The sequence below is a fragment of the Hevea brasiliensis genome, chromosome 13, assembly GCF_030052815.1.
Source record: "Hevea brasiliensis isolate MT/VB/25A 57/8 chromosome 13, ASM3005281v1, whole genome shotgun sequence".
NCBI lineage: Eukaryota > Viridiplantae > Streptophyta > Magnoliopsida > Malpighiales > Euphorbiaceae > Hevea > Hevea brasiliensis.
Genome location: NC_079505.1, coordinates 68,987,148 through 68,999,058, shown reverse-complemented (window position 1 = coordinate 68,999,058; position 11,911 = coordinate 68,987,148). Strand labels below are relative to the sequence as shown.

Genomic DNA, 11,911 nt, shown 5'->3' with positions numbered 1-11,911 from the left:
TATGCTATGGTATATTTTCTTGGATGGCATTTTTTTTTCCAATCCAAACCCCAAAATTTTAGTACATTGTGCATCTCTAGCATTGTCACCCCCATTCCCACAGTGACAGCTTGCTACGTGAAATTAGAGCAAGAAGGCGTATACATAGATATCAGAAGAAATAAAAGGGCTACCAACAAATTTCACATAAGAGCACCAAAACAAGAGATGAAGGAAACTGTGAAAAAGAAACCAAGAATATCATTACATAACAGGAGCACCAACGTGCTATTTTAAAGTTTAGGAGGTCATGGTGATGTTCAATAGTATTAGAATTGTCTTCAAGACTGTAAAGTTACAATTTCAAACACCAATTAAAGTCTAATTAATTTAAAAAAAAAAAGGGAGAACGTTTTATAGGATATCTATGACGAAGAAAGCTTGACTTTCTTCATTAGGTCTAGGCTCTTGTTGGGCAAGTTACATTCTTCTACATGGTGAGAACCTTACAAGACAAACAACGAGGTACTAATAATGACAACACAATATTGTAAACTCTGGCTACCACTAGAAAAGACAGCCTCCTTTTATCCGCCCCAAGAAAGGAAGCAGTTCAAGAAGTTTGACACCTAAATCCTTGCTTTAAGAACTTCACACACTGTAGAAATAACTAACGAGAACAAAAAGAAAGAGCATTCCAGACAATTATAATTATTCTTCTTTCCCATCTAGGCATGTTGCTGACCAATAATAAACGCTATCAGACTAGGAAAGTTACTCTTCCACTTACAACATCAGCAGGAAATGCATTGAACAGCCTTTGGAAAATCCAAAGCCCTAAATGATATTTGAAAGATTACTTCCTTCCCACATTCCCATTACCTTGGAAAACAACCAAAAGGAAATTATGCCTGCCCTTTCAACCCTAACTATTCCTCCCATCCTATTGCTTACACCAACCTTACACCTAAAGCTTCTCAAATTAGCTAGCGCAACTTAAAACACCTAATCACACAGCAAAGCACACTTGCAGGCTCCTATGCCATGCTACACTGAAAACATTCGAATGGGTCCTGATGACCGCCATCTTACCTACAGCAACCTCCTGCGCCATTTCCAATCAAGGATAATTCTCAAGAAACAGCAGGAAAATCATTCTTAAGGCCTTTCCACATTCTCACAATGTTTTTTCTCTGTCACAAAGTACTTTCTGAACTCCAATTGCTCTTCAGAATATCCCTATTAACATCCTAAGGCTCCATTTGGCTCTGCTGTGCACAAAATCTGAGTTATAAAACACGAAGCTTTTCAAGGAAGCTTATTTTCTCACTTAGTTTCCTTGAGAACCCCACTTTGTGCACAGAAGGGCACAACACATACAAACTGGCTCCGAGTCTCCACATCAATTAGACTACTACCTAGTAAAGCCTCTAGATATAAAGAAAAGGAACAGAACAATCTATTCACGTCGTGCAGGGCAAATGTACCTACAGAATATTGCCTTAGCATGCTGGCACCTGCTAATATAAGATTGCAAAGAAGAAAAGGGGTGACTAAAGCAAAAAGCAACATTGGGCAATTATGCCTCAACCACCCCTACAGAGAGTGGACATAAACTGAGCTCCTCATCCTTCCCCCTAGAACAATGTGAAGATTGAAGAGCTTAAGTTTAATGACCTACAGCTAACTCGCAGTAAATTTGAGGTCAAAATCCGAACTAACAAAAATAGGAGTTGGGGAATGTGATTTGTTGTGGAAAAATATAATCGCAATCACAAAATAATCGGAACACATAGTTTAAGTGGTTCGGTAAATTGCTTACTCTACGAAACAATCCACTAATAAAGGAAAAATAATACACCATTAATTAATCTCACATGATCCCCAAATCCTTCAACCCAATTACAACCAATGGTGTTTACCCTTACTAAGTAGTAGTACTCTCACGTGCAAGCGAGGAGCTTGCTCCACCCATGGCACACACGTCACAACCTCGCAAACTTGATGCCATCCAAAACAAGATCTCAAAGCTCCTTACATAGGCATGAATGCAGTTAAAACTTGGCCAAATTCATGCACCTTCTGTATCTTGGGCACTATTCCAATTAAGCTTTCAAGAAGCTTCTTCAATGAGCTTTTACATTTTCTTAATTATCATATTATGGGCTGGACTTAACATGATTTCTGCACAGTAGAGAAGCCATTCATGCAGAGACCATTAAATGGAGACTGATTTCATAATAGTCCAGTTTCAGTTGGATTGGATGTTATAGAGTGATCTAATGTCTTGATTTTGAATGTTCTGTCACCAACTATTAACATATGAATCAAACCGAAACTCCATTTACAATTTACCTTTTTGCTAAAACCCAACTTGCAATCCTACTGTTGGCGTGTAAATCTTTGTGACCAGAACTATATACGAAAAAGAGGTTGCAAAATGGATTGACCAGCATAATCAAGGCATCTTGAATTTTGATGCATATAAACTACAACAGAAAAACATTGTCTACAAACCTGGCCTTTCTATATGACCAATGAACTAGTTAGAAGGAAACTTAGGTCGCCAACAAAATTGTCCATCCTCCGCATCCTCATTGAAGGGTGCCTTACGCTTTTTCATAGTTGTGTCCAAATTCTGACGTTCACCCACTGAAAAACACTTAATTGGACAGGACTCAGAAGGATCATTAGTATTTGTAATAGGAGAAAGAAACAACTCTTTGTTTTTTTGTAGAGAAAACTCACTAAGCTTGCCCCTATCTAGAGAACTGTTTGAAACAAGATCCTCTGTCTCTTGAGCCGAACTTTCCATGCTCATACAGGGTTCAGCACATAGACCCAACCTTAAAGACAAATCACATTGCATCCCAGGTGACTTTTCATGAGTAATCCCCAAATCTCCTTGTGAGATCCTCTTGGCAGCAATTTCAGCACTAGGACAGAAAAGGTTCTGCAAAACACCCATTTCAGCAGACTCTGCAACTAATGTGCTGAAACGATTGCCAACATATATAATGTTGGGATTCTTCTCTGTGACTTGGGAAACCAAATGGGGCTTTTTTCTCTGATAGTTATTTCCATAATACAAAGGATAAACTGAACCCAAGTTCAGTTGCTTGTTAGTGTCCTTCGTCATCAACTGACTACAGCCAGTAGAAGTATTATCATACAGTAGAGGATAACTGCAAGGAGTAGCAACATTACTAGCCTCAGTCAAATGATGGTTACTTTCTGAAACTGGAAATGTTGAATTTACAGCCATGGTGGCTCTTGCAAAGTTCAACTGATTGCTGGACTGAAGCGGTGCTGACTGAGGACATTGTTTATCATTTGTTTTTTCCAAAACTCTAAGCGGTGCAGACACAGGTTCTTGCACTCTTGGGCTGAGGTAACTCCTGGGATTACTGTGCCGTTGGCTTCTTGAAGCTCTAACTGGAATGCAGCCCAGATTGAGGGCAGCTAAACAACATTTTGGCAAAAGACGCATAGTTTAACACCTTGAGCACATTTGTTTCAAACTATTTTTAATGGCAAATCAAATTAAGCTTGAACCTACAATTTTTATTTTTTATTTTTAATTTACCACATATAAATTACCTTCCGATCCCTTTAGCCATTAAGAAACAAGATAAGCATAATTACAGAGTTGGATCCAATAAATGTGAAAGTGAATTATCAGTACCTTCAATACAAGGAGGCAGAAGCTCTCCGGTTTCACTGCTCTCATCTCTCCGAATAATTGTGTTAATGGCGTCATTCACACGATCCCATAATGTTTCTAGGTTCATGTACTCAGCCTAAGCAATGAAAACAATGCAAAATGAGTATAAAGCAAAATACACAATAAATAAATAAATAAAGATCAAAGAATCATTAAGCAAAACCAAAATACCTCAGAGTTGGCTTTGGAGTACATGATTTCCTCAGCTTTCAAGACCACGAGAGGAAGCTTCTCTTGCCACTCCTTGTTCTTTTTAGTTGCGGCACTGTGACTCTCATTAGCGACCCTAATCGAACAGATGGTGCACAGTCACAAAATGCACAAAAATACGACCTGGATTCAAGAAAATAAGTTAAAATATACAAGACCCAGAACCTGAAAATTTGTTGAATGATAGAACCTCTCAGGGGTTGGTGTCTATCGCTGTGCCAAGCTCTCCTCACGCACTCATAAGGTCTCGGCCCTGGCCTCGGCATCTTCACCAGCAACTCCCTCTAACCGCAGACCACCCTCTATAGCAGAGACAGAGAAAGAGAGAGAAAGAGGCAGATATTTAAGCGTTTATAGAGAGAGTACACTACATGGGTGCAGATGGGTCACTTCAAATTCTTTTGTTGCTTTCGCCCTTTCAAATCAAATTGCAGTTAGCAATGGGGGCTTTTTTTCGTTGGCTGGGAAGCAGTACAAAGAAAAGAGAGAGAGAATTGAGGAGAGAGAATTGTTTACCCATAACTTTTGCCTTGCCCAACGATTTAGAAGAGATTACCATCTTTTTAAAAAATGAAATTTACCATAACTTAACATAAGATCTGTACAAAATTAAGTATAAAATTAATTAAGATGTGTATATAAAATATATAAAAATATTTAATGATTGATAAGTTTATTTTTATATAAATTATTTAATTTTTTATAATAATATTTTTTTATAAAAATATATTAATATTTTTTAAAAGAAAAAGAAAAAATATCAAATAAATCCATATACAATGATTAAATAAGTTTAAAATTAAATTTTGAATTGAATAAGTCCCAATACCTTTTAACCAAGAAGTCTACACAACCACTTCTAGCCCTATATAGCACAACCACTTCCACAATCAATCTACTTTGGACCTCCACACTTTTTAATCCTTATTTGCTTGCTCCTTTTGCAATCCCAATTGTGTAAAGGTTATGAAAAGCTATGTCAATCAATAATGAATATTATAATTCTCTAAAATTTTATAGTTTCGAATTCAAAATCCAAATTAAATAAAAAAAATTAGACTAATCATTCGAGTATTTTTCATTTTAATTTAGATGTAATATCAAGAAATTAAAATTTAGCAAGTACCCAAAAAAATATATAGGCTCTATTGTTTTGAAAAAAATATTTTTTTAAAAAATATTTTTAGCATTTTTTAGCATTTGGAGGCACTCAAAAAATGAATCAATGGAAAATATTTTTCTGGTCAAATAAAAAATTATATCATTTTTAAGGAAAATAACTATCTCTTTTCCAAAAAAGAAGTCATTTTATGGACTTTGACAATCTTATTAAAATATGAAAATATTTATACATGCATGATATAAAAACATACTATTAATTTAATATTATCACATATGAAATATTTTCATGAAAAATATTTTATTAGGAAATAATTTTCATGAAAAATATTTTCTATATACAAGTTATTTTTCATGAAATAAACGGAGTTTTAGCCATTTTTACAATTTAACACAATTTTTTAAATTTATTAATAACATAAATTAATCCATCAAAATTACACCATTAAAACATATAACTAATTAAACATTATAATAAGTAAAAAGAAAAATGACTTATTGTAACACCCCTAATTTTTAAATTTATTATTTTATGGGTAATTAGTTATATTTTATTTTATTTAAATTTTAGAAAATTATGTGAAATTTTTTGGATTTTAGAAATCAGGTTCGATTTTTCGAAAATATAAAACTTTGATAATTTTTAAAAATTAATTTAAAGATCAAGTGGCAAAACTAAAAATATATTTGGACTCTATGAATTTTTTTGAGTTTTTTAGAAATTTTTCAGAATTTTTGGATCTCGTTTTTTGTTACAGGGCAGAGTAAAAATTCAAAATTTTGTTTCCTGAACTGGACCGGCCTAATCGAACCGGATCGGGTCGGACCGACCTTTTCCTTTTTCCCTTCCCCTTCCCCTGTGTGTCCTGACCTCTCCCCTTCTCTCCTCGTTTTCTCTCTCCTCTTTTCGCCCTCGCCGGCTAGCCGTTGCCTTAGCCTCCCCATCTCGCCGGCGCACCTCTCCCATCCCTCCCCTACTGTCGGCAAGCCTCCGGCAGCCGGAAATGTCGCACGAAACCCACCCAGTGCGTGCGCGCAGTTTCGCCTTCCCGGCCAAAATTCGGCTGATCCGGCCACCGATTTGATCGGATTTTGTGTCAAAACCCATCTACACCTCGAGAGCTTTCCATAGACACTAAGAACACCAGAATCCATCGAGCAGTTTATCCAATTTTTATCCGGGAAGTATTAATCCATTTTGACTTTCAAGCTAGATTTCTCGAAAACCGTAAATCCCACCAAAAATCCAAGAGTACCGGAGTGCTCCACTCGTTGAGAGCTTCGCAGCAATACCCATTTCAAATTTTTCTGAGATCATTTTTCTGTAGGTTCCACTAGACATCACAGTGTTTTTCCGAGCATTAAATGAGTTTAGAAAATTCCGTAAAAATTATACTAACCCTCATGTTGTGGGCTTCGCGTAGATACCTTCAATTCGAGGAAATTTAATAGTTGCTTGGGTTTGCAATTTCGGGCCGGACAGCCAGGCTACCAAAAAAGTCTCTAAATTGGGTCGAGGTTATAGGCTATCCCATCGTTTTCAGACGTCTCGGACGTGTCTCCAAGGTCAGAATCGGCATAGGTAAACCCAAACCTTACTTTTCTTAATTATCTAGTGCTTGAATTCGATTAAAAATCTATAAAATATTCGTGGCAGCTTAGAAAATTATAATTCTTTTTGTATTAGCTTATTAATATTTCTAAGGACCACGGGGCAAAGTTTTAGAATTTTTAGAGCTCATATGGGTAGTTTTTGCAAAAGGGGTTAATTATAAGGACTAAACTGTAATTTTTCACATTGTGATTGTTGATTGTTTAGATGGGCCCAGTAGGGGCCATGTGATGTGATTGAGTTGTGGATGTGTAGCTTGTGAATATAGAAGTGCAATTTGAACCCTTTTTCAGGTTGGATAGATCCTAGGTATAGGGGAGACTCTGCCGAATTTTCAATACGACCTAGGGTGTCTTTGGTCTTTTTCAAGCTTGTATTGAGTCAATATATTAAATAATTGCTATGAAATTATCAGGTGAGCTGAGACAGCCTTTCTCCTCTACCCAACCGCCACAGTGACCTCGGTTAATTCTGTGAATAAAATATTAATTTTAATTATAATTTCGATATTATTATATGTTCAAGTATAACCATGCATCACTTATAAATATGTATCTATGTAGTTAAATACTAGACACATTTTATATTGCATTCATAATTGATGGAGTCCTATGGATATTGTTTGTGGTAATTTGGAGCAGTGTGCGTGCGTTGGCATGCGTGTAGTATGGTATTGCATATGGACAGAACGGGTAGACACGGCTTGAGAGACACTAGCTGGGACCCCACACTGGGTTTATTAAGTGAAAGTCTGGCTTGAGAGACACTCGCTAGCAGAGGTTGGATGAAGAGAGCTGTGTAGGGGATCAGCTCCCATATGTGTACTGTTTGTACAGTGTTGGGTGGGTGAGTGCTCCAAATTGCCTTTTTATTGCTATGATGTGGTTTGCATGAAAATTTATGATGTTGTTGCATTCCATTCCTTAGGATGCATTAGCTTTAGTTAGCTATAGAAATTGTGATTAAAATTAGTATTTTACTCTCTGAGTCGAACGCTCACTCCTGTTCTTCTATTTTTTCAGGCTACAGGAGGATTATTTGTTGTGGCTAACCTGCTCTTTTTCTTCACAAGTCCATTAATAGTATTTAATTTATTTTATTCAATTGAGTTAAATTTTACACTCCGCATGTGTTAGAAATATTTATTTTTATTTTGGGCCTGCATTATAAAAGTTATGTTGGACTTGTAAAATTATTAACTGTATGTATGACTGGATTGGATGAGGGAGCTGAGCTCCCATTGGATTTTTGATATTATGAGCATGTGGAGGGTGAGATGAGCTCCCCAATTTATTTTATATTGTGTTTGCAGGTCGGGTGAGTCAAAAACTCCCGTTGAATGATCCATTTTATGGCTGGACTTTGTCCAGTTGAATTCTTGAAATTGGGCCCAAATGGGCCTTAGGATTGGATTGAGGAATAGTTAGGCTTACTACGGGCCTCGGGGGCTTTAGGCTGGCCCAGATCCTAGTGCCGATTCGGCCCATAGGTTGGGTTGTGACACTTATCAATAAAATAGAAAAAAAAAAGAAAAATATTGATAGTTTAGTTTAATGGTATCAGAGTTAATTTCTAGTGAAGTCCCGAATTTGAATAAGCGATCATAATCAAATGTGAAAGAAGACAAAAAAAATACAAAACACTCATTCAACTAATGCTCCTCATCAAACTGTAATGCCCTCACCATAGGTAGTCCATACATTTTACTGTTTCGATGATTCATGTCTGTTCGGACAGTCAAAATGTCTGAAACTACACCTAGACTATAGTGACGAGGCATAAATTGAAGAAATAAATGTTAAGAAAATATAAGAAAAATGTAGAGAAAAATAAATTAAAATTTAGAAAATTTATAAATTAGTACAAAAAATAATAAAAATAACCCAATATGCACTACTAAGGGCATTTTGGTCATTTCACCCTCAAAGGTAAATTTTGACCTAAATGTCAAATTAAAAATTTAGAGAATTAAAATAATTAGTATGAATTAAAACTTTATGAATTGAATTAGAAAAGAAAGAAGAAGAAAAGAAAAGAAAAGAAAAGAAAAGCTTATGAAAATTTAAAACAAATTAAGTACACATATAAAAATATAAATACACACTACAAGACAAGCTCCCACCCAACTTCTATCTTCCACCTCCACTTCTTCTCTCTCTTTCCCCTTGGAGCCGGCACACCTCTCCCCCATTTCCTCCATTGTTGTCAAGCTTCCAAGCTTGATTTCCCAAGCTTCCACACACCAAAACCCAAAGCCTACTTCACAAAACATACTCCTCACAATCTAAGGAAGCTATAGATACCAAAAAGAAATAAGAAAATTGAAGTTTTATAAGACATCCAAAAAGGTTAGTGCTTTAAACTTTTAATCTCTTCTTTAAGCATGAATATCATGCTAAATCAAGTGAAAATGTGCATGAAATAAAAAGAAAATCTTGAGGAAAGAACTCTTGAATTTTTGGTAGCCATGGAACTTGAAGTTTGTTGCTTTTAAGTGATGAAAAATGGTTCCATGAGAATGTGTGATGAGTTGAAATGTTTGGGTGTTTGATCGTCTAGTGTTTGTGAAAATTTAAAACTTTGAAAACTAGGATTTGTGTAAGTGCTTGAGGACTTGGTGTAAATATTGAAATTGACCTATTGAGTTGAGGTTGTTGCTTATAAAAGTGTATTGCATGCAAATTAAAGTAAGGAAGTTGAAGGAATTGAGATATTGGGAGTGTTCAATTTTTTGCAGGTTTGGACTCAATGAGTCCAGTGGGTTTATTGACCCATAACTGAAAATGTGTGACTCCAATTAGTATGAGGCCAATTGGAGGTGAAAATAGACTCAAAGTAGCCTATTTTTCATATCACACCTTACTCCTTTGTAAGACATAACATGATTCCGTAGAATACCTAATGAACTACCGAACTTCACCTACCGATAACTCATTAAGTACCCTACAAGAGATTTTAAAACCATTTTCTTACTTTTTGAAAGTGGTGAGCATTTTCTTACATTTAATAGAAGTTTAAAAACTAGTTAAATTTTTTTTAATTTTATTTTTACCCAAATTTTAGAAAAATTTCGACAGAGTGCCGTCTGTATTTTAAGAAAATAGTTCTTAAAAATCTTATAAAAATACTTCTAATAATTTATTTCATCAACTCAACAACTACCGCAACAAACTTCAACATCATTTATCAAACTCCAAAATTCAAATCTATAATTCACAACTCAATTGTCATCAAAATAGTACTCAATATTTCCATTAATTTTTCATTAAAGTAAAAATAAATTATATTTATCAACCACTTTACATTAACAAATCCAAAATGATATTATTATAACTTTATACAATTGCTCATGACCAGTTTTTACATATACATACAGTTACATACACAAATATAAATATTATATTTAGGGTATAAATTTATACCTGACAAAACTTCAGGAAAGGTGGCTCCAAGATCCTCAGCAGCTCACTCTGCTGCTCCTTTAGTCTCTATACCTGCGAAAGCAATAACAGCCATCGCTGAGTACTATGACTCAGTGGTGCACAACATACTAAAATAACATTTATGCATAATTCAAATCATACTTATTCAAACACATTGTTGAAAATGGAAGACATATGCAAAACATGATTTATAAACTTCTAGTCCAACAATTTCATTTAGGAATTCTCAAATCAATTTCATAAAAACACATAGTTATATCATGCCATTCGAAACATATTCATCTCAATAGCCGAAGGCTTATGAGAAATCACAAGGCTAGCTAGCTCAAATATATGGATATCTATTCAAATTTCTTCTTCTACTGGCACACACCTCAACACTTCAGCAAGAGAAGGAATCAAAATTCAAAACTAATTTCCCCCACTAATCACGCTAGTGAGGCATTCAAATATATGGTCATGACACTGTGGTTTCAAAACTATCTTAGCAATTTACTAAACATTTACTACCATTTCAAACACATACAAGTAAACTTTCAACAATTTAAGTCAAAAGCATAATAAACATTTCAATATAATTGAGTCACAATTTAATATATCAATTCATTCAAAACAATTTGCAGAAGAAAATTTACAGAAATTATATGTTATGCACAAACCTTATACGAGTCATTTCTTGGCCTTGACTCGATGCTTCGGGTTCTTCTTTTCCATTGAAACACACAATTTTACAGTATTTCAATACCATAAATTATCATAAGTCCAAAAATAATTTCAAATCTAACTTTAATATGCTTAATTTGACGTTCTTTGAAATTTGTAATTTGGGGTTACTATTCACGATACTATTCAAGTCAATTTGTTGACTTTCTAATGCTTAATAGGTATGGGAATTCTAATTTCACCCACATACCACATTTTGGTTACCTAATTTGTTAATTTTGTTTATTTTCTCAAACATCAAGTCTCTTAGGTACAAATTTCAAATTTTCAGTTTTAGTGTTCAGTTTTGCATTATTCTATTGGTCATGTTGTTGTGATAATTTGGCTAAGTTTTCTTCATAGAAATTGATCCTTATTATCTTAACTTTATTTCCCTTTTTGAATCACTCCATTTGGAGTTTTGTAGCCTAAGTTATAGCCATTTGAACGTGGCTGGCCGGATTTGGTATTACCCAGAATTCTGGATTTTGGCAATTTTTGTGGTTGACTGCAGGTGGAATTTCAAATAGGTTATAGTCAAAATTTGGGTTTATTTTCTTCATAAAAGTTGTAGGGCTATGTCTCATCTTTCTACTGGTAAAAATTCAGGTCATTTGGACCTTCCTAGACCAAGTTATGGTCATTTACGTAACTGCTGTTCATTTGGTCATTTTTGTACAGGTTAGTGTGCCCAATCCAGATTTAACCTAATTGTTTGCTAGGTTATGGTCACTTTCTGGGCATGATTCCTAAATGAAAAATATGTCATTTTGTGTCTAGTTTCATTCCTAATTAGCCTCACACCAATTGGGTTGGTAAATTTTCAATTTTGGTCCCTGAAAGGGACCTAGGTCAAGCTGTCTGCAGATGGACCCTCACCAATCCGAATTGGAACTTGGTTTCAACAATTCATACACACCACAAATGGTCACAATTGATCATTTCTCAACTCAAATAAGGTCAATAACATCATTTGGCCAATTCTCAAATATTTCTTCAATTTTTCACATGTTCAAAACCCTAGCTACACACAAAGTTCAACCTAATGCAATTTAAAGTGTGTATTCATGTTCTATACACCTAATTCACCTCAAATAATCATTTAAAACCATCAAACTCATT

The 11,911-nt window shown here is 34.9% G+C and overlaps 1 protein-coding gene across 4 annotated transcripts; it reads right to left on the bottom strand.

Annotated features, from left to right (window-relative positions):
* Window positions 1-1,775: 1,775 nt before the first annotated feature.
* Window positions 1,776-4,460, bottom strand: LOC110661239 (uncharacterized). Of its 4 annotated transcripts, none has more exons than XM_021819820.2 (5): window positions 4,079-4,459; window positions 3,875-3,989; window positions 3,665-3,779; window positions 2,497-3,441; window positions 1,776-2,012 (listed from the first exon to the last, which is right to left on the bottom strand). In XM_021819820.2, the coding sequence occupies exons 1-4, from the start codon at window positions 4,177-4,179 to the stop codon at window positions 2,522-2,524; spliced, it is 1,251 nt and encodes a 416-aa protein (XP_021675512.2). In that variant the 5' UTR covers window positions 4,180-4,459; the 3' UTR covers window positions 1,776-2,012; window positions 2,497-2,521. The 4 variants fall into 4 exon arrangements, with proteins under 4 accessions (XP_021675512.2, XP_057988130.1, XP_021675510.2 ...); XM_058132147.1 differs by lacking the exon at window positions 1,776-2,012 and having other exon boundaries at window positions 2,400-2,631; window positions 2,728-3,441; window positions 4,079-4,460; XM_021819818.2 differs by lacking the exon at window positions 1,776-2,012 and having other exon boundaries at window positions 2,400-3,441.
* Window positions 4,461-11,911: the final 7,451 nt, after the last annotated feature.

Coding starts and splice junctions, on each gene's coding strand:
- LOC110661239 (XM_021819820.2), bottom strand. CDS start 4,179: ATGCCGAGGCCAGGGCCGAGACCTTATGAGTGCGTGAGGAGAGCTTGG. Junction 3,990..4,078: donor ATCATTCAACAAATTTTCAG/GTTCTGGGTCTT, acceptor CTGTTCGATTAG/GGTCGCTAATGAGAGTCACA. Junction 3,442..3,664: donor TCTGCCTCCTTGTATTGAAG/GTACTGATAATT, acceptor AATGTTGTTTAG/CTGCCCTCAATCTGGGCTGC.